This window comes from Pogona vitticeps, chromosome 12 (assembly GCF_051106095.1).
Source record: "Pogona vitticeps strain Pit_001003342236 chromosome 12, PviZW2.1, whole genome shotgun sequence".
Taxonomy (NCBI): domain Eukaryota; kingdom Metazoa; phylum Chordata; class Lepidosauria; order Squamata; family Agamidae; genus Pogona; species Pogona vitticeps.
The window spans coordinates 23,574,325-23,597,413 of NC_135794.1; the positions used below are offsets into that span (position 1 = coordinate 23,574,325).

At 43.6% G+C, this 23,089-nt stretch overlaps 1 protein-coding gene across 5 annotated transcripts in view; it reads right to left on the reverse strand.

Moving 5' to 3' along the window:
* ADAMTSL3 (ADAMTS like 3) overlaps positions 1-23,089 on the reverse strand; it is a 152,857-nt gene that overhangs the window by 109,015 nt on the left and 20,753 nt on the right. For all 5 annotated transcript variants that reach the window (XR_013539021.1, XM_072982133.2, XM_072982132.2 and 2 more), the window contains one exon: positions 9,390-9,509. Coding sequence is in view for 4 of the 5 variants with exons in the window: in XM_072982133.2 (XP_072838234.2) it covers positions 9,390-9,509 (120 nt within the window). In the remaining variant the exon portion in view is untranslated. The remainder of the gene's footprint in view (positions 1-9,389; positions 9,510-23,089) is intronic.

Genomic DNA, 23,089 nt, shown 5'->3' on the forward strand with positions numbered 1-23,089 from the left:
CATCTCATGCTCCTCCAAGCTTTTTGCCTAAATTCTGTCGGAGACACAAGGTTGCTGTGGGATTGTCACAACCTTTACCCTGGAGCCCTAACTCTTTAAAGCCCTGCTCTAGAAGGTGTGTTTCTTGTTCTTGTGTGTGTGTTGTTGCTGCTGTTGTTGTTTGGCATTATTCTCCTCCTTATTCTCCTCCCACTCCCCAAAAAACTGCAAGCGTACAAGTGTTTGGCAGGACTGGGACGGAGGCTTATCTAATCCGAGATTCTGTTTTCAACTCTGGCTAACCAGAACGACCCCCTTATCCCCGTGGATTCAAGGTTTAAGTGTTATTTTCAGAAAGCCAAGCATGTGACAAGGATGGAAAAAAATCTACATAACTGGGTCTGATTTATAACAGAGAGGCCTTAGGGACCCAAGAGGCAGGACATCAAATCTAATAAAGGAGGAACTCTTCCTTCCTCCTCCCCCCCTCAAAAAAAGAGGTAGAAAAAAACGGACCGGTTCAAATGTTTTCAATTTTCTAAAGTCCATATGGCCTCCTGTAAACAGAGAACGGCCTTAATGTGTGTTTGCCTGAAGCTAAAAGCAAATCGAATTAGTTAGGATACAGAAAGACGTGGTTTTAGCTTACTAATTTGTTATTGAAAAAAATCCACTATTGTATCGCACAAGTCAGCTAAGGGGCCATTTACTGTGTGATCCATACTAGCCTTTAACATAATGCCTCAGGAATCTAATCAGATTCCAGAGTTTCAAAGACTTTTCTGCTTTGAGTCTCTCAAGTAATTTAATCACCTGCATAATTTTAAAGCTTTATTCTACATAGGAGACCCTTCCTCTTAAAGTCTGTAACCACATTTCCACAAATTAGTCAGCCTCTTGAGCGTTTGCTGCCCAAATCCACTTTAACCAGCCATCTAAACTTCCTTCCTTTCCAGTTTTTCCATGCAGTCCATTGGGTAGCAAAAAGAGAGAGAGAAAATAGAAATTTAAAAGACAAAGGAAAGCATGAGGTGGATGGGGGAACCCGACCATCTTATGCAGCCATGAGATTACATCAACAGAATATTTCATTGAAGGATGGATTCTAAGGGACCTGGGCAATACTGAGATGTTTCTCGGCAGCCAAAACAAACTCTAATGTCAAATGGCTTACCTTTACACAAAGGATTTGTTATTCCCTTGGCTAACCAAATATGTTGGAAATTTATCTAAATTGACAGGGTTCTTGAGATGAAAACAGAACAAAAGCTGCTTCACACTTTCGCCCCTAATTTCATGTGTTGCCATTACACCACTGGCTCCACTAGCAAAAAAATTTAAACAGGAGAAAAGTGGGTGCACATTCTTGAATACATATTTGACACCTGCTGGAGGGATCTGTGGTCAGCAGAGTTCCCGTGGGCTCAAGTCCAAGGAGGGGAAACGCATGCAAGCTTTTGTACATTTGCTGTCAAAAATTCCAGTGCAGCCATGAAAAAAAGGTTGGTGTCCTATAAAGTGTGAAGCAGTCCTAAAATGTCCAGCTAGGATCTCTGCCTCCCAAGGTTCGGCTGCAGCTTTTGTACTATTGTGGAAGATGACACAGGCCATGGATCTTGCTTTAGCCTCCAACCGACAGAGGTGGGTGGATCAGCATCTCCTGCCTGCTGGCCTGATGTTTCAAAAAACCAGCGCAAACCAAGCCCATACAAGCTGAACGCTGCCCTCTCAGTTCAGCCTCACCGCCCACCACTCAATCTTCTTGGGACTGAGCTTGGTCTGTTGGCCATCATCCAAGCCAACGCTGATTCCAGGGACTGACTCAATAAATTGGCTTTCAGCCACAGCTAGCATGCACAGCTACAATAAGTGGAGATTGGACATAACTACTTATATATAACTGGTTTCGTGTGATTAATTTCATTTCTGCATTAACAATTATTTAGTATTTTATTATTACTATTATTAAATACTGCCTTTCCCCCCCCTTCCAGCTGTCTATTACAAATTAGTGCTCGAGGCAGCTTGCAAATATCATGAAACAGAATAAAAACAAGCAAACAGAAAACAGATTCAGCTCGTAAGAACCAATAAAATCCAGCCCACTTGGTCTGTAAGCGAGACTGTTAAGATCAGCTCAATAAAAATGACATGGTTTTGTAAGCCAGTTAAGAAAGATGGTTTTTCACCACCCTGTGAAAAACAACAAGAGTAGGAATGGGTCACAACTCTGCAGAGAGGGCATTTCCATGATCTGTGGGGCAACACAAGAGAATATCTTCTCCTTCGTGGGCATCATGCAGGTGTCCACAGGTGCTAGTCATCTCAAGGGGCCCCACCTCGAAATTGTAATATCCGGACAAGTTCATGACTAAGACATAACTGAGTTATACTATGGTTGCAACTCAAAGGAAGAGAACATACGTCCTTCTGTGGTGTAACTGTAACTGTAAGGGAATCCAGACAGAGCTCTTTACCCATTTTGTAGTCCATGGCAGGTCCTCTCCCAAATCTCTCTTCGTTGTTGTTGTTGTTTAGTCGTTAAGTCATGTCTGACTCTTCGTGACTCCATGGACCAGAGTATGCCAGGCCCTCCTGTCCAAACCTCTTGTTTCCTGCTAAATCTTTTTTTTAGTTGATTTCAGTTGATCAACACCCCCCTCACTGCCCTGGCTAGCAAGACACCCATTGCCATTCCACACTGAAAAAGAATGAGAAGCAATTCATGTTATCTTGAGACACATCCCATAACTTTCTCCCCCCGGGTAGGGGGAGGAAACCTCCTCTTTCTCCTCGCCCTCAACAGACCTTATTCCATATTAACCTATGCGTTGTTAAGATAGTCAAAGAGCTAGCGTTAATGTATGGTACCCATAGGCCCAACCAGCAACATGAAATTTGGCTTCTTCTGTGTTTGAAGCAGGATCAAACCAGACATTAAAGGGGGTAATTTTACTCTTCTCTAAATATTCATCCTCTGAATTATGGACCACTGAGGTAAGCCTGCTGACATCTTAAGCTAAATGAAGTTTCATGTAAGTTGCATGTAAAAATTAGACACTATTTTAAGCTGTCACAGCCAACTTCTAACTCAAATGCCTTCAAAGGGTTCCATCACATTGCTTGAATTACACACCAGACACACGGCCCACAAGCAGTTAACCAAAACTTGGCCAACTGGGAAGCCCAAAAAAAGAAGCAAAGGAACATACACACCCTCTTTTGAACCAAGACCATCAGTCTTGATTTAGGCCGTATCTATCTATGACATAAGAATAACTTCGCATTTCCTGGCCTTCCTCTTCCCACAGCGCTACCACAAATCAGAAACAGATTGTGGCTGATTAAAGAACTAATCTTCTCTATTCATTTGCTCATAGAGTCTTAACATTTCTGTCATAACGAATAGCAAATGATCAATTTTCTTCCTATTTTTTTTTCCAGAGCACTTGGAGACAGGAATGTGTGTGCGTGCATGCATGTATTTAAAAATCTATTCCCTATAACTATATTTGCATAGTTCAGGATGATTCAGGTAAAAACTGTGAAACTTAAGGAAGTAGATTCCAGCCTCATACATTGTCAAAATCCATCTTCTCCCCTGTGGTAGTACTTCCATGATGTTAGACTCCCAACATCCATCATCCCCTTTCCTCAATGGCCACGTCAGCTGGGGAAGATGAAAGATCTAAACCATCACGTATGGGGAAGCAGGTTGGGAAGGACTGGCATTATGGTGGCTTAGATGTCTATATAAACCTCTTTACATCATGCGGCACCCTTGCCTCCCTTAAGTACCATGGCTAAAGACGTCTTGGGTTAATTCCTCATCATTCCCTGTTTTCACCTGACCGAAACGAAAGTTACCAGGTGCGAAACAAAACAGGAGATAAAGTTATGTTTTGAAGATGGCTTCAGATGTTTTGGTAATCATAGCTTCTGAGATGAGACACAATGGGGAACAATGATTAATGAATCAGATAATGTTTAGTGGTGATGTACAGAAATGGAAAGAAAGGGAGAACAAAATAAGGATGGCACATATGGAAACAAAGTGTTGCACATGTATCTTGTTTTCACTGGGTATTGGGTTTAGCTGATACAGGACCCCAGTCAAGTGTTCTACATAAACTGGCCAATTCATACATGCAAATTGCTATTTGATGCAACGATCAAGGGATAGACATGCTTTCTCTGACCGTAGTGACTGTACCCATCTATTCTCAGGGAATCACATCTGCCCCAACACAAATGCTGTGCAGGCCCTTAGAATAAAAGATGGTGCACATTTCACACTGAACAAGAGTTTTCACAACTGATAAAAATAATTGCAGGAGAAATCACATGCTTCTTAAAGGCCGCAGACAAAAGCATAGGGGGTGGAAAACTGGGGTGAAGTTTAAAAGCCACAGTGGAGTGATAGGAAGAAAGGATCAGCGACAGAATTCCGGAAATAAAATGGAATAAGATACAGATGACAGACAGTCAGCTTGGAAGAGCGAAAGCAAGGAGAGACAAGTCATGAAGATCAAGGGGTGAATAAGAAGAAAAGGAGGAAAAGAAGGGGAAAACGGAAGATGCTGGAGATAAAAACAGTTAAGAACGGCCACAGAGGTTCAATTTTCTTAGTAGAAGGGTCGAGCGAAACCTTGAGGAGACAGGGAACAGAAATAGGGTGAGGTAAAGGTAAAGGTTCCCCTTGACATTTAGTCCAGTCGTGTCTGACTTTAGGGCGCGGTGCTCATCCCCGTCTCCAAGCCGTAGAACCAGTGCTTGTCTGGAGACCGTTTCCGTGGTCACATGGCCAGCGTGACTAGACACGGAACGCCGTGACCTTCCCACCAAGGTGGTACCTATTTATCTACTTGCATTTTTACATGCTTTCGAACAGCTAGGATGGCAGGAGCTGGGACGAGCAACGGGAGCTCCCTCCATCGCGTGGATTCAATCTTACGACTGCTGGTCTTCCGACCCTGCAGCACAGAGGCTTCTGTGGTTTAACCCACAGCGCCACCACATCCCTGAAATAGGGTGAAGAGGGAGGCAATTCAATACCATGTAGTTCTAATCTACCTTTTGTATAGTGACAACTGCTGAAAAACAGACAAGGCTGAAAAGCTGTAAGCTAGTGTAGAAATGACAGATGTTTTGGACTACAATTCCCAAACTCCCCAGCCAGTGGGAGTCATAGTTGAACACCTCTGGAAAGCTGGACCTTGGGGGCCACTGTTCTAGATCTGACAGACTCAGCAAAGATGTATGCTGAAAGAGGAGCCATGCGTAGAGATCTGCCCAAAATACTTCGTTCGGTGTCCATTGTTGGTGGTCTGGAACAATTTTATTACTTGGAAGCCGTTCTTCTGTAGTGTCAACAAAACAAGAACACATAAGCTTTCCAAAACTAATAAAATGCAGGTCGGGGGGGGGGGGGAGAGAACAACCACTTTCTTGTAACAACCAGGAGGCAAAAATCAAAGTAGGGCTGTTATGAAGAAAAGCATCCGAAATAAAGAAATTAATGGGTTCTTTATTGCAAATTGTTTAAACTGTTCGACAGCTGTCCAGACATTTGAAAAGCTGTAAGATTTTTTTTAAGGTATAAAAGAAGGTACTTTGTTTCTGATCAGGGTCATAATTATTCAAAGATCACATTGAAACCTACTTTGCATATATATAAATGTGAAACAACAACAACAACAACAACAACAACAACAACAACAACAACAACAACAACAACAACAACAACAACAACAACAACTGCATGTTGTTAAGTCAATTCTGAGTGACCCTTTTCAGGGTTTTCGAGGTAGAGGGTGCTCAGAAGTGTGCTACCATTCTCTTCCTCTAGGGGCGCCCTGAGACGCTGCAGCCAGCCCAAGGCCCCCCAGGCTGGCTCTTCTCGCCAGAGGCCCAAGTGGGGAATCAAACTCCCAACCTCTGGCTGTGCAACCAGAGACGTAACTCACTGAGCTATCGGCCAGCAAATTTGAACGACAATAATCTAATGTATTCGCTTTAGCTCGAACACATGACATTTTATGTCTAACTGTTCTTCTGCTCTGAAACGGGCCCTGCATTCTCCTGGCAATTCATTTTTCTTCTCCCCACACCTCGCACCCTAAGCAAGCTGCTAGTTATTGAGCGTGTATAGGGCTGAAAACCTTTTGCATTCGTATGGAGACTCTAAACACCAGCAAGACTGCTTATAAAGGGCTTTATACAGCCTTGGTTTAAAATATAAGCACACTCTCCCCCGATCAAAGCAGAACATAACGAAGTATGAGTGGAGAACATGTATCCATATGCAACAGGCCTACAGCAGAACAGAGTACAACTTGTCCCAGTTCATATTTTACTCGCCTCTTATTTCAAACTAACATTTAAGCCTTTTAAGACAGCAAACACTCTTCGAAAGATGTGTATGTAGCAGCATTATTTTCAGACAAGGTTACACACCAACTCTGGAATGACTGTCCAGATTACATTATGTAAAAGCTATCTTCCCCGTCGCCTATAAGGAGGTGAAATGTAATTACTGTCTTGGAAAAAAATGTGATTTAAATTAAAACTGTAGACTAAAAGATAACAGAACACACTGCGCATGAGCAGCCCAGTGTGGCATCAGCCTGAAGGCATGGTCTCTGTTATTATGGTTATTATTTTTCATTCTTCTCTCAACGGACACATCCCAGGTTATTAGAATTCCCTCTTCAGCAGTGGTTCCCAACCTTGGGTCCCCAGATATTGACCACATACCTTCGGACTCCTTGTTTGCCCATCTCTCTTATTCAGACTATTAATTCTCAGTAGTTATCTCTAAAGCACTTTCCAAGGAATGTTGCTACTCGAGATGGGCGCGATCCACTGGTTCGGGCTGGTTTGTTTAGTGGCCAAACAGGTCTTCGGAGCTTCCATGCCCTGCCTCCCCCAGCAAGTGCCCACTCCGAGGCAGCGTCCTGGCTTCCCTGCTCTGCCTCCTCTGAGCGCCGCCTCTGAGTGGGTGCCCCACGGGCCGAGGCGGGGCTCAGAAGCAGCAAACACTTGATCAGCTGAGAAACAAACAACACAAACCACCAAACCACGAGTTCATGCCCATCTCTAGTTACTATCCAAATGAAGAAAGAAGAAAGAACAAACTCTGGATAAAAGAGTGAGAAGAAAAAGACAGCAGCACGCACACATTTTATGGGGGACAGCACATCCACCCACATTTCACCCACACTGCCAAATTATCTTTCACTCAAATGCTGGCTTTGCCTGTATTCCAAGGCTTTGATTTCAACCCAGCCTTAAGTAAAGGAAATGGGGAAAATTTTCTCCACCACCTTAACAGGTATTTCCAGTCAGGGATCATCCTCGTTTACCTTCTTCCAGCCCTGACATATGCCCTGCAGGCTCTCCATTAAGTCACGCTTCATTTCTTCGTCATCAAAATGTTGCTCCGTTGGGTTAAAAACCCATCCGATCAAAAAATGGATTTTCCCCACTCCGTCCCCCTTTTAACAAGTCTGTCACAAATGTGCCGTTGTGCTTTGCAGTTTCATGAGTTACTGCTTTCACAGGTATTTAGACCAGGGGTACTTCTCATCTGAAGGAAGAAACCCCCCAGGGAAAGCAAGGCATTAAGCACGTGGTCCTCCTTTCTCTGCAGGAGGGTTGAGCTACCTGCGGCTCTCCAGGTATCCTTGCATTTCAACACCCACGATCCTCAACCCATCGTTCTGCTGGCTGGGGTGAGTTACAACCTCCAAAAGGCCACAAACATCCTAAAAACCACAGAGGGGTGCAATTAACAGGGCAAGGGAACTCCCCTGATCAATTTTTAAAGAAGCATGAGAAACAGGATTGGTGGCACCAACTTAAGGACGAACCTACCTGAAATTTACAAGCAAGTGATGAGTCTAGAGGCTGAGAGAAGAAATTTGCTAATTTCCTGAGGTCACTAAACTGCTTCTGGAGTCCTTGTTGCTATAATATTGACTAATTATTTATTTTCCATAATTTTCAAAGCTCTGCAGAACAAAAACCTGGTCCTATGACACCCACTTATTTCCATTCGTCTGCTCCAACAATAGGGCTTCCAGTTACCTGAATCAAGAAGGATGCAGCAGTGGGAGCCAGAAGAGTTCTCATCTTTCAATTTTCCATTATTATTTTTGCCCGAAAAAGCTCTGTATTATTCAAATGGCATCAGCTGCGTCCTATATGTGTTCATTAATGCAGTTCCTGTTATTTTGATCTTGAGTTCAATAGATTTTTCTGGGGCACACACTGTGTTATGAGTAAATTTCCACACTAGGCCACACACTTCCTAGATTTACTTTAGATCTGTTGCCAAGATTAATAGGGTCTCTTTCATGTTGCTTTCTTTGCCACATCTTTGCAGAGAATATCCCGAGATTCCATGTTGACTGTAATGTATCTAAGAGCTTCTGGAGTTCGCATTGCTGGTCTAATTATACAAAATGTGGTTTGCTATTTTCCAGACCTCCTTCTTCACCCATGGCTACCTCACTGCCTCTGCAATTTCAATTTTTTTTAAAAAAAAAAAGGCCTTCCTCTCAACCACCTTAAAATAAAACAGAAGAACTGTGAAACAATCACATGCGCATTCATACATTTCATGACTATATTTGTCAACAATGAACCACATTTGGAAATTGGTTAAGAAAGTAAATGTGAAGGATTTGGGGTGAGAAAAGGAAAAATCCCAAAACATATTTAGGAATGCTTAAGGACTTCAGTCACAATTAGTCTCCCTTGAACTAATGGGAAGAGCAGGACAGAGTTCTGTGTCCAATTTCACACTTCTCTGAATTTTGTGATACGGGTTTGGGTTTAAAGCTCTATCAAACACAAATGTTACAACAGGTTATAAAATGTATGTCAGTAGTAAAACGAATACCTATTATTATTTTATGATGAATTATTTTTATCACACACACACAAACGTTATGATAAAATTCTGATTTCTACACGAGGGCCAGAAGAGCGTGCACAGCTAAAGACCATTCAAGAAGCAACAAACCAGGTTTTACATCTGAATCAACCCTATCCGTTCTTTACGCCAATGGCTTTCCGTAAGCCTTTTCCATTAGCCGCATCCTTTCTGTAAATATTTGCTTTGAGTTTTGACTGCTGCTTGGTCCATGGGTGGAACTATTGCCTTTTTATAGACATTTGCCTTTTTTTTAACATTACCCCCTGCTTCGTAAAACTCATATGTTTGGGAAGGGTGGAGATCCTCGATGAAAAGGAATAAAATTAACCGCTATTCATTACGGCCCGGTTCCCTTTAAAAATATTGCACCAGACATTAGATAATACTCTGCTTTGTGATCGCAGATGTCCAAGTCTCTCCCTGCAACAGATGAAAGGCACGCCGTCATTTTCATATTCGGCAGACAAACCTGATCATCGTAGCGGTAGGTAAGGAACTGTTCTCCTGTGGTGTCCTCCAAAAAACTTCCTTGTGGAGACAGGGCAAATTCGGGCAGGAAGTACGCACCTTGGGGCTGCTCTGCCTTTGTCTGCAAAAGATGAGACAGGATCAGGTTACGATTGCTATAAAAGATAAGTCCCAAATATCTGAGACCTCCTAACTGTATGCCTCCCAGTTGCATGTGGCAGAGGAAACAATATCGAGTCCCTGTTTTATACCAAAAGCACAACTATCCGGTCGAAACTAGTTCCGCGCATATCTCATCCTCATTTTCCTAGGAGAACTGAAACACTTGCAACTTCCCTGGTGAGGAATTTCAGGGTCCTCTCCGCCGAGCTCTGACGCTGGCGAGAAATATGTTTTCAGCAAGTTTTGCTATTGTGCAAAATTATTTCCCTCTCCCCCCTTTTGTGCAAATTAACAGAGCTCGCACAATGGCTCAAATGCGCAGGAATTACCAAAAAACCAGGAAAAAACAGCTGCTTTGTTGAAGAATTTGAAGCCCTAGATGGGTTGCTTGCAGCTTGCTCAGCCATCAGTCGGTCCTTCTGTCCTTCTGTCACAGTGGTTGCTTTGCATTTCAAAAGCAAAGGACACTGGAGGCCTTTTGTAAAAATTGCAGAGAATGAGAGTCGGGGAGAATCAAGTTTCCACTGAGCCCATGGGCCTACTCTGGTTGCAACTTACCCAGCTGATGTTCAAAGCAGAAAAGTGAAAACTGGGCAGGATACGCAATTTAACCCACATCGTATTGAGAAAAACCACCCGTAGCCGACTATGGGTCCCAGCAACTTGCATCCCATTGAAGGCAAAGTGGCACCACTCCCATCAGTTTTAACAGCTGTCGACTGCACTCAGTTTCAGCCATCTGAATTCAATCCAGAAGCTTGGAAAATTTCAACCCAGGGGGTTAGATGGAAAGAGTTTTGCAATCTTTACTGGCTTGAATATTAGGCACCCAATAAAATTTGGGAAGAGAGAGCAACAATTGCTTTTTAAGAGTAGCAGCCTACTACACACTGCACAAGAAAAATATCAGACAGGCTCAAGAATCTAGCAGCCCCAGCAATATATATTATGTGAACACAACATTTTTCTTTCAGATCCGTAGGGTTGTGTGACAAATTCGCAGGCTTCACATTTTACTCTGGACTTGCCAAATCTCTCCTCCTTGAACCCCTCACATAAACTGGACACAGTTACAAATAGGAACTGCTCCACTCTCTGAATTAAACCTGACAGATCTTGAAGCTGTCCCAAGATGTTTTGATGCCTGAGGCAGAAGAGCATTTGACACATGTGTGTGTCTCCCTGGGAGAAAGGATATGAAGAATCTAAATGTACCATCTGGCTGGGCTTTCATAAGAGGTAAAATCAGCTTCCCGAGCCAACCGACTAATTGTAGACAAGTTTGTTTAATATTCAACTCTTCTCCATGGATTTCTAGGAACATAAAGAGATATGATGCAAGACTGCTGCTTTTTTTGGGGGGGGGGGTTGGGTCTGCGCCTCCCCATTCTCCAAATCCTATAATGTTTTCAACATTAACCTTGCCAAGTGTAGGCAAACCAAACAGAAGCAGCAACCACAGCCTGGACTATGGACTATTGAATATGCACAATATTTGTGCATTTATGTCAATTCGGACGTATGTCAACCCTTTTCAGGTAAAGAATAATCAGAAGTGGTTGACCCTTCCCTTCTTCTAGAGGTGCCCTGGGGTTGTGCAGCTTGCCCAAGGCCATCTAGGCTGGCTCTTCTGGGATGCAGAGTGAGGAACTGAATGACCAGCATCTGGATTCACAGCCAGATCACTCAACCCACTGAGCTATCTAGCCAGCATCAAAAGTTATCTAGAGAGATGTGCAACAGATCTTTGCTGAACAGGAAAGAGAAACCGCAGCCAATTTTGTACATAACCAGCAGACAAGCTATTTTGCTGCCTGATGAAATGGGCCGGGTGCTACCCCTTGCCTCACTGTGCACAGAGAGACATCCATTAACCTTGGTGAGCTGGCATCTTGCCCCTGAGGGCAACAAGCTAACTGACAAGCTCAGTAGATGTTGGAGGACTTACTCTCACCTCCCACCCAAAATGCCTGGCTCTGTGTCCCTCATTTTCCATTCGAAGCACTTTCCTCGCTCTGTTTCATGGTAGAGCTTGCCCTACGATGAACCCACCCTATAAAATACTGGCAGAGCACAGCTGTAACCATTAGTATTATCTGTAGTGGGGGAAACTGAGAGGCTTCAAAACATATTTATTAACTCATCTGAACCATGCACTCCCTAAAGATAAGGAAATAGGACTTTGTTTACACATTACAACATGCCAAGTCCTAGAAAAAAAGAAATGAAATTCCCCCACTTGCAAGCATGGGTTATTAAACTATTAAGGTCTGGCAGTTGTTGCAAACAAGTTAACACGGTATCTTTGCATAAAGCAAAAGAGACGTTTGGAGTTGGCAAGGATACAACAGAACACAACTGTCAACTAAATTCTAAGTCATAGGAATGACATTCAAAAGGACATGCACGTTGGCAAATCAAAGGTTTTTTGAATAAACTAATAAACTACAAAACCTCCATCCAGAAAAACAACATCACGCCAATGTCCTATGCTGCAGAGAGAGATCTCCTGCATTGCAGCAACAATTCCATTTAAAAAAGAAACATTTCAAGCTCCACCTGATTTTCTTAAGACTACTGTCCACAGGCCAGCACTTAGTATTAAGGCAGCTTCTTATATGGCTTTAGCAGCTGCATGGCAAACAAATCAGCAGGTGAAATGACTGCCATCTGCAAGCTGAGGGGCGGGTGGGGGGGGGAGGAAGGGTTTCTCTTACTTGGCTCCTAAATGAAAACAAAGTAAGCCCACAGGTCGTTAAGAAAAAGGAGGCAAATTGGCACCCCGACAGGCCAGCCAGCTTTCCACAAAGGATTTGTGGGGACACAGCAGACATTAAATATGAAACAAGACAGAATTGGGGAAACACCCTTATTAGGGAGGAGAGAGAGTGGTGAAATCTAAATCCAGCAGAAAATTCTCGGTTTCGGTTCAGCACTTGTTAAGCCCATCCCCACCTCAGGGGAAAACGCTCTGAACACGCAGGCTTGTGAAAAGATCAAGAGTCAAGGCTTTGTTCAAACGGCATCCTAGCCAAGAGGCTCAACCCTTAAGTGGATTCGTACAACTCCACCCCTGAGAGCGCGTCTTGGCTGCCCCTACGCACCAAACCCAAATGACCCGGGAGCTTTATATAAGGCCTCAGCTGCAGGCAAGAGGTTGTCTGCCCCTTCAATGGAGCAGCAAGGCCCTCCGCTTGAGGAGAACTGGATATTTGCCTCCTGCTTGGCCTTCAAGATCTTGCTACGTCCCTCCTACCTCATTCTTGTTGTCCCCCCCCCCAAGGTCTCACTTCACTTCAGAGTCTGGCTCTCATCGTGGGCTGATCTCCGATTTAGTCTAGATCCTCGCGTTCCCTTAATAAGAACAATATTCTGCATTTATTTGTTGCAATCGCGTTTCATCTTTTCTCCAATGAATTCAAGGATAAGTCCTGACTTTCCTATTTCCCCATTTTATGGTCACCTCAATCCCAAGAGGTAGGTAAATCTAAGAAAGTAGGATGAGCTCATATATATATAAGTCTATATATGACATAAACAGTTAGTCCACAGTTCACCTATATTTCATGATCCATCATCCAGTTCCTTTGGATCATAACAGTACCATATTTATACACAAATAACTAAACAATCAACCCTGAGTGCTCACTGGAAGGACAGATCCTGAAGCTGAGGCTCCAATCCTTTGGCCATCTGATGAGAAGAGAAGACTGCCTGGAAAAGACCTTGGTGTTGGGAAAGTGTGAAGGCACGAGGAGAAGGGAATAACAGAGGATGAGATGGATGGACAGGGTCACCAAAGCGACCAACATGAATTTGACCCAACTCCGGGAGGCAGTGGAAGACAGGAGGGCCTGGTGTGCTCTGGTCCATGGGGTCACGAAGAATTGGATATGACAATGACTAAACAACAAACTAGACAATATGTTTTAATCTGAAATTTAAAAGCCAAAACAACGGCTACAGGATTTAACCCGAGAAAAGGTTAAGACACTGGAGAACTAATTTGTAGAGATTTTTGCAGGAAAGTTCACTGAACACTTAAAAGTTGCTGTGCCCTTGTTGCCACATTTCAGACTGGATTTGGAGGTTTCCGTTCATGCAGAACATGCAACAGGAAGTTTCCAAGGAGATTTTAAAAGAATCAAGGAGTTTGGACAAGACTAGTCACATCTTGCTGGAGGGTTCACACATATTTTGACAGTAGATTACTGCACATTTCCCCAAATGTAAGCAAACAGATATTAATAAAATTCAGCTACTCATATCCTTGAGATTAAGTCTCTGCAGTTCATGTGGCAGAGCTAATTATTTAGGATTATCTCAGTGACAATGCATCTGCACTGCAGGCAGGAGGTCCCAGGTCCAGTTCCCGGCAGCTACCGGCAAGACTAGGAGAAAAGCCCAATCTCAGGGTCAAATTAGACATTACTTGGAATGCCTATTTCCCTGCAATTAGCAAGCTTCCTTTTTAGCAACAGAAGTGCATACCCCAACTCCGCAATCAGAAAATAGGATGGGGTTTACTTTCCAGAGACCTTTCACAAAGCAAAACACAGCTAAATGCAAACTATGAAGGTGAGGAATAGCAAATCCTGCAGCAAGAAGAACTCTTTCACCACTTGATGGAAGAGCATACGTGCTGTCTTGTTTAAATTGACCCTAACCCCGCCCCAACCCGAAAAGGAGCTGTACATCACTGGGTTGGATTTATGCCTGAAACAGACTTCCTCACCACCTCTTCCATGTGGCAAACCCCTCCAGCTTACTGAAAATAGGACAGAGGATAATAGATCCAACTGAACAGACTGGCCACAGGCACAAAGTGGAGGGGACTTTTAGAAAATGATTACAGGTACACTGCATCTGTCTATGGAAGGCAGATGCTGGATCCAACCCAATGCAAACAGTTCTGAGTTAGACAGACGGGTTGCTTGATTCTGGATAATGTTGCTTTCTTTGTTGCCTGTCCAGCCTTGAAACTCAAGGGGTGATCTTGGACCAAGCATATGGTTCTCCATAATGTGTCTTACAGCGTTCTTAAGAGAGTAAAACTGGGTGTAGAAGGGCAAGATACAGTATGTTGTCTTGGGCCTCTTGGAGAAAAGGCGGGAGGGAGAGGATTAAAATAATGATGATGATGAAAAAAATACATCACTATCACCAAGAAAGCGGAAAGCTATATTAACTCTGCAGCCGCAGGCAAAACTGCTGTCTGGACATGGCCGTTGTCCGAGACAGAATTTGGAAAATTGTTATACAGTATAAAATAATTAGCGCATGGCACTTTTCCCAGGAAAGCTGTTAAGATCTAGCCTCGGGTTTTCATGGGCCCCGTCTTGCTTCGCCCAATCCGTTCTCTGGTTCACTGCAGTGCAGCGGGCGCCAGATAATTTGCCCAAGTCAACCGGTTCAGGCAGAACTGGATTCAAGCCACATGTAGAAAGTTGGCTTTCACCGCCTCTGTTTTACCCAAAGAAAAACCACAGAAGCAGCGTGTCGCTTTGTACCGCTTCGAGCACAGATGCATCGGGCCGTTCGGAGTTAACAGTGTGAGTCCTGGGAGCCCAGCGGCTAAGGAGTCCCCAAGCGACCATTCCATCGGTTCCAGCCTCCTCGTTTGGTCACCCATGGCAGCTTTTATTAAAGGCAGAGAGTCAGCCAGAAATGGCTCCTATTCCGATGTTCCCAAGGGGTTGAGTTTCCAGCTATAACCGCCTAGGCACAGTCCATCCAATTGGGGTCCCAGTTGACTTCACTGGAGTCCCTGAAAGTCTGAGTCTGAGGAAGCAGCTGGGAAGCAGCCGTCCCAATCCGGGGTGCAATCTTTTTTTTTGCAGGAGGGCCGGTCAGGGCAGGTGAGGGGGATAGGGCAGGGCAGGTCTTCAACAAGCCTTCTTTGCCGCACCTTATGCCCGCTGCATCTGCACCTCTGAATTTGGGATTTCAAAGGTAGGGGGTGCAACACCTGTCGGGCAACAAAGCACGTGCCCTTATATTTCTCTGTACAATGGGGGGAGTGGGGGAGGGAGATATAAGCTTTCTTCCTTTATTTCTCTCTTTTTAAGAAAAGCTGAACAATGCCTGGGAGACCTACGTGATTTTTTTTCTGGGTTGATGAAGGGACTCAGATCCAGAAAGAAAGCACAGATGAAATCAAGAAAGTGATCACCAGAATTAAATCAATTTTTCTCAAACCTGTGGACCACTCTTCCCCCATCTTGAGTTGCAATGTTTGCCAATGTCTGTGATTTTAACAAGAGATTAGAGAAATCCATGAAGGATTCAGCTATCAAGTGGCTACTAAGCCTAATAGCTCAGAGCTTGGAAGTAGCTGCCTATAAAAAAAAATGTTGGTTATCATTAAGGGATATTGTGATTATCCATTTTAACAGTAGGAAATCCTTTTTTTATTTTAAGAAATCTCTATAACTAAGAGATAAGACTTGAAGCATCAGTAGGAGGAGGAAGGGGAGTGATAAATAAATAGGGAACCCAACTAAGTTCTAGCCCTAAGCTAGATAAAGCACTAAGATTGCACAATTTAAAAAAAAGGGGGGGGGACTGCAAGAGAGCAGAAGGAAGACTGTCAGGCATGGGAAAAAACAGAACAGCTCCTTCCAATCTGCTTGCAAATACACGCCTCTAAGATTAATACATACTGCAAGTCCAGTCAGATACCAGAAAAAGGCAAGCTCCTTGAACGGATTCTTTACCTTTAAAAATGACTCGAGGGAGCCTGACAGATTGTCACAGCATGCTTCCTGCCTGAGGGGACAAACCTAGCTGGTGAATGAGTTCATTTTTGACTTATCCAGGAACCTTAACACAAAGGTGTTGGAAGCCGACATAGACTTCAGACTGCAGGAAGGCAGCAGATAGTAAAAACTGAGCAGCTGGTGACTGGTAGCGGCGAGAAGCATCAGCCGGGAAATCCACCTCCAGCAGACCTTTCTCCTCGGAACCTTCCAAGGCCCTGATCAAGCCCACTCTTCATGAAGCTTCCCCATCTTTACAAAACTTCCCAAGTTTAATTTGCAAAAGAGGTCTCCATTCCGGGAACCACAGCTCTGCTCTCGGCCTTTTTTTAGAGACACTTGGTTGGTTGGAGTCTTCTGGACAAAGCTGGGAAGTGGCATTGCAAAAAAAGCAAAATATCATGTCCTGCAAAACTGCTGAAAAGAGGAAGTAAGGTCGAACAGGAGAAATGCATTTTACTGTATTAAGAGAACAACTGCAAGATAGCTCACTGGCTTAGGTCTGATTGGGAGTTCAATTCCCCACTGTGTCTCCCCGATAGGGACAGGACCCAATGATCCATAGGGTCCCTTCCATTCAGCTCTGCAGTTTGTTTGTTTGTTTGTTTGTTTGTTTACTGCTACTACTACTACTACTACTACTACTATTAACAACAACTTATTTCTCAATTGCTTGTAAACATACACTTGTTGCATTGTTATACAAATTTAAGCTGGTACTACCAAAACAGCATGTCGTTGACCAGAAAATTATTCGTCATGGATGTTCTACCAAATGTTTGAGGCACTTCTGCCACACAGAAGCCTAAGAGGGATTATATAGCACCCTTCCGACAAGGTCTTTTGTTCTACAATTCAGATAAACACTAGCATGGCTAATAATTATGGCTCATGTGAATAATAGCCAAAAAAACACACAAAACTAATCCAAATTCCAAACATCTAGAGAGAACCCAGATGCCTGTGAGAACAGCAGGTAAGATTCTGGAATAGTCTCTGTAGAGAAAGACAAGTTCCTTTGACTTGTTGACTTCCAACTTCAGCCTAAGAATACTGGATGTTCCTGGTAGTTCAAGGGTTGTTGTGAGTTTCCTGAAACAACGAACGAAGAGCACGCTGAAAAAATAGTGATGTAAGTGCTGTGCAACGTAATTGAAAGATCCACAACTTCATAGGGGGTACAACACAAAGCAAAAAGTCAGCAGCTAGCTAGTAACGGGTTGCTTTATTTTAGTCAAAGGATGCAAAGCGCACTCAAGATGGCACTCTTGTCAGTCTTTCAGCTCAAGGAGACCCAAGCCTGTGGGAGTCAGAATGTCTCAACCACTGAAAACTACAGAACAAGCAATTAAGCTAATTTAGAAAATGTAGATCCTCGGAGCAATTGTATTGCATTTCTACAGCCATTTGTCATTTGAGCATCTCTCTAGGCAACTTTTCTGGATGAAGTGGAGCGAGGATTATAGCATTTAGAAACCACAGCCCTTCATCTTATCAAAATCAATAGCTAATGGGTCAGAAGGTACGGGGAGCTAAGTGGCTTTCAGATTTCAAAGTCATTTTCAGAACCTGAAAGGGCATGTCGTTTTTTTGAATCGGAACCAAGTCTCCCCGTTCCTAAAGACCCGCAGATAAACATTTGTAAACCAATCTATCAAGGACTAAGTACGGAATTGCCGCAATCACGCAATGCAATGGCTAGGCCCTGTTTTAACATCTGGGAGTAAAAGGTTGGTAACTTGAGTGAGTTTGGAAGCAACCAGCATATTGTAGTTGTGTGTTTTTTTAAAAAAAAAATTAAAAGCAAATGAATAAAAAGTAGAAGCTCCTGGTGGCAGAGTGAAAAACTCCAAATAGAAGTAAAAAAGGGGGGGCATGCTGATACAACATCCATGAGAAATACTTCAAATCCCTCTGTGCTAATTGTGGAACAAAACCCCCGAACATTTCTCGGTGTACTCGCAGCCTGAGTCAAAGCATTGGCCCAGCTAGCTTGGCATCATCCATTCCGATAGTAGCAATTCCTCAAAGTTTACCTTCCAACCTTCACAAGACAACAGTGCGATGCAGTAGCTAGAGCGATGGAGTAAAACTCAGGAGCCCTGGGTTCAAAACTGCTCTTCAGCAGTGGGAACTCATTGGAGAGGGTGACGCTGGCAAATCCACTCCTTAAGTATCTCACATAGGGTCACCCCACAAGTGAGATGCATTTTCTCGGAAGATAACACGCAAAGCAAAAAGCGCTGGGGGAATGAACCTGGGAACCTGCATGGAAAGCTGGTATTGTACTACTGAGGATTTTGTCCTAGTTGTCCGAAGTGTGCGGGTGGAGGTTTTAAGGAAGTGCATTGGCTGCCGACAGGCTCTTTCTATTGTGAGAAACAGGGGGAACATGTCAGTGGTTCTGAACAGGAACAGCTGCTGCAAAAAAAACATGGGTCTGGCCGATTCCAGTTAATATGTGTCAGTTCTGGCTTGATATGAGTTCTCAGTATGTCATCTGGACAAATGAAATAAAGGTCAAGTTAAAATAGCAGATGGGGGGGGGGGAGGAGGAAGAAGTTATGGAGTAAGTGAGTGATAAATGGAGCCAGAATTAATGTGAGCGTGGAGACAAAACTCGGAGAGATAAATTCAACTTACTGGAGCAGGAGAACATAAAATGGAAGGCTGTAGAACAGACAGAACGAAGGCCAAAAGGAGAGGAATAAAAGCATGGTCAAAGCTTAATGTGGAATTAGTATGAAGCTACGCTTGTGCACCCACGCCGTCAATATGAAGTGGATTGTGTTAGCAACTTGTGAGAGCCACAGTGGCTGAGAACGACAGACATTCTGTCTTGGGGCAACTAAGCAGGCGGACACGCCTGTGTGATTTATACACTTTACAACCCATCTATTAACTGTAAATTAAAATGAGCACTGGGTTAATCATGAGTTGTTAGTTGTTGTTGTTGAAATACAACAGCCAGAGCCACCTGGTGGGCAAGTAGGGCCAGTAGCCAGGGAATTTGGAAGTTGTAGTCACATAGAGGCTGTTGGGATACCAACTCCCATTGTCCACAGCATGGCCGGCGGTCAGGGCTTGTGAAAGAGGTGATCCAAAAATAAGGTCTACTGGTTTACCATCTTGGACTAGCAAGGAAGTCACAGCTCAACAATACTTCTGTCTGCAAACTCTAACTCTATGGGGAGTTTCCTATAGCATTCAAGGAGAAAGGGTGGAGTGAAGTTTTAAAAATGTTTGCAAGAGTTGGCTTAAGCCAGACAGCCGACAGAGAGAGAGAGAGAGAGAGGAAGGGGGAGAGAGAGAGAGAGAGAGAGATGGTTTGGTTTTCTTAAAAAACAAATACGAAGTTGTCATTGTCCCAGGCTCTTATAAAATCCAGCCCTCACCAACCCCCAATTCTTCAGAATATTCCTTTTTAAATACAAACACATTTTCTTTGGCAAGATGTATGCGGCAACCTGGAGATCAAATAAACGTGAACTCTCATGACTTCTTTTTTTCCCTCGTGCCTTAAAAGAAAATTATCCCAGTGATTAAGCTTTTTTGATATTTATCAGCAGCTAATTGTGCTCTCAAGATATAGTTTGGCTAAAAGATTTAGAAATCTATACCAAACGCCCGAGCGGGTGGGGAGGAGAGCTTAGCCAAGAAATACTGTTTAGTTTTCGAAATCTACCTTAACCCCATCTCTCATTCACATTTCCAAAATCAATACGAGTTCTATAGTTCTAGGTTTCCTTCCTCCAACCAAACCATTTCCAAACAGTAGAGTCAGTCTTTTATTTACACGGCTCAAGCGAAATATTGATTTCTCTGTCATTTGAGCTCGGAGGCCTCAATTTCATGTTTTTCAGAGGCAGAAAACAGGAATAACTGTACTTTCAAAAACTCCAGGATTCTTCAGATACCCCTCGTACACTCGCATCCCCACCTTCCCACTGGATGGGAGAAAGAGAACGGACAGGTTGGCCAAGTGATGGTCAGACTGCAGGTCCCAGAATCTTTCCACACTGGCTGTGGCAGCTAAATCTAAAGCATGCTGCAGCCCAAAAAACATCCATAAGGACCACCTGTCTCACATCCATGGTTTAGGAAGCAGAGGAAAACCTGTTGGTGTTCATGTTGGTTCTTGCTCTTCTCCTCCCATGTAGTCTTTGATAAAAGGCCCAACACATACACTGGACCCTCGACTTACAGACGGCTCGACTTACAGACTTTTCGAGTTACAGACTTCTCTGGCTGCAAAATTTAGATTCGACTTGCAGCCAGAGAATCGACTTACAGACCAGAAAAAAACCAAAATGGAATAAAAATAGAATAAAAACCACTGGTTATGGGATTAATCGGTTTTCAGTGCATTGTAGGTCAATGGAGATTCGACTTACAGACTTTTCGACTTGCAGCCACCATTCCAATACGGATTAATTCCTTAAGTAGAGGGTCCACTGTACTGGGCTAAAGAGCAAATTGTGCTGCTTATAGACCACCCCATTGTGCTTGAAGCACTCTCTGGTCAGTTTACAATTTCATTCTTCAGGCTACATACTAGGCACTCAATATACCAACCTCAGAAGGCTGGAAGGCTGAGCGAAACTTGAGCCGGTGACCTGGGATGGAACCCCAGGTCATGCTGCAAGACTGCAGTTGAACCATGGTGCCACGGGGCTCCTGAAATGCTAAAAGGTCAAAATGTCTGCTCTTCTGTTTGTTTTCAGGTGAGAATAAGGCTTTATGCTAGAGGTGGGCACGAAATGAACCACAAAGCAAGAAAATCTTTATGATCCATGATCTGGACTAGCCAACTTGTGGAAACCAATATAGTGTAGTGGATCGAAAGACAGACTAGGACTCTCGAGACCAGGGTTCGAATCCCTTGCTCCACCATGGAAACCCACTGGGGGAGAGGAACTGGTAAAACCACTCCTTAAATATCTCCTTGAAAGCCCCGTTAGGATCACCATAAGTCACTTCTGACTTGACGGCACATAACTAACCAGTCAACCTGCATATCCCCATGCTGGGAAAAAATTACTTTTCCATCACCTTTCCTTATTGGTCAAATCGAGAGAAGGTAAAGGTAAAGGTTCCTCTTGACAATTTGTCTAGTCGTGTCCAAATCTAGGGGGCGGTGCTCACCTCTGTTTCCAGCCCATAGAGCTAGCGTTTGTCTGCAGACAATCTTCCGTGGTCACGTGGCCAGTGCGACTAGACACGGAACGCCGTTACCTTCCCGCCAAGGTGGTACCTATTTATCTTCTTGCACTTGCATGCTTTTGAACTGCTAGGTTGGCGGGAGCTGGGAAAAGCGACAGGAGCTCACTCTGTTGTGTGGATTCAATCTTATGATGGCTGGTCTTCTGACCTTGCAGCACAGAGGCTTCTGCAGTTTAACTCACAGCACCACCACATCCCTAACTGAGAGAAACGTGAGTCCAAAAACACAGAGCAGACCACTGATGCCTCAGACCTGTCCTCCTCTTTTCTCTCCCTGCCATTCCTCTGCACCATCATCTGCGTGCCTTATCAGTGCCCTAAGAGGTGGGCCACCCACTGTTCACCTGAATGCATTTGCCCTTTGCAAGTGACAAGTGAGTGCAAAGACCCGTATTTTGCCTCCAAGTGGATGACTTATAACAAATATTTTGCCTGTAAGTGGATTTTTCTTTGGTCAAAGTTATTATGGCACCAGAGAGGAAATCCCTCATAGAACATCTGGAAATGAGAGCGAAAATGACATTTCATTAATGCACATTTTCACCCCACCCCCCAAATCTCGGTGAGACACAGACAGGGGTAACTGAAGTCTTCCTGGTACCATATGCTCAGTCCTTCTACAAACAGAAACCACCTTTATATTATTTATACAGTAACCTAATAATTGGCAAATTTCTGCTCATAAACTCAGCCTCCGCAGCATCATTAGCAGCACGCTCCTGCAGATGTTTTTCTATCAATCTAAATATGAGACAGGACGCTCTGTAGCCTGCCAGTGGGGGAAGGGACTTATCCAAAGGAAATATATTCTTAATACCTGCATTGAAGCAAGATAGAATATGTACTCCCCAAAGGGCTTTGCGAAAGCACATCTATCACTAACAAGTAAAAATTTCCTTGTATTCAGCCAAAACCGGTCAGTCAAACTTTCCATTTCTCCTCCAACAATGGTTAAGTCAGATCAGTTTACAAATCTTCAACTGTTTCTAAAGGGGTGTTACTCTACAACAGAAAGAACCAGGTCTGGGAGCATCATAAACACTAACCTTATAGTGTAGATGTTTTGCTCATCCTCAGAAAGCTCACATTGCAATAAAATGGAGAGTGCATAAAGATGCTGACATGGGAGAGACTGTCTGTTGTTCCTGTTGGTTGATGAAATTTAACATGCCATCTTTTAGTCTAAAGCATTTAAGGATCTGTACCACAGAATACCAAAGAGATAAAACTAATTCCAGAAGAGTAGCAATATTAGTATTTTGCAGTACTGAAGAAGTTCACAAATCAACAGACTGGTAAACGCAACACCTTTTTGTAGTCCAGAGGACTCTCTTTGACTCACGTTTAAGAAATGAACGTACCAGATCCCATGCCCCTTACTTATTGAATAAAGGTAACAACAGGCACATTTGCTACTCTGCAAACGTTTGGCCATACCTGGTGATCATTTCCCAAAATGTAACAAAGTAATCCACAACACTCAAATTTTAAGAGAATAATGAGTGCATCAGTGGTCCCCAACCTTGGGCCTCCAGATGTTCTTGGACTACAACTCCCA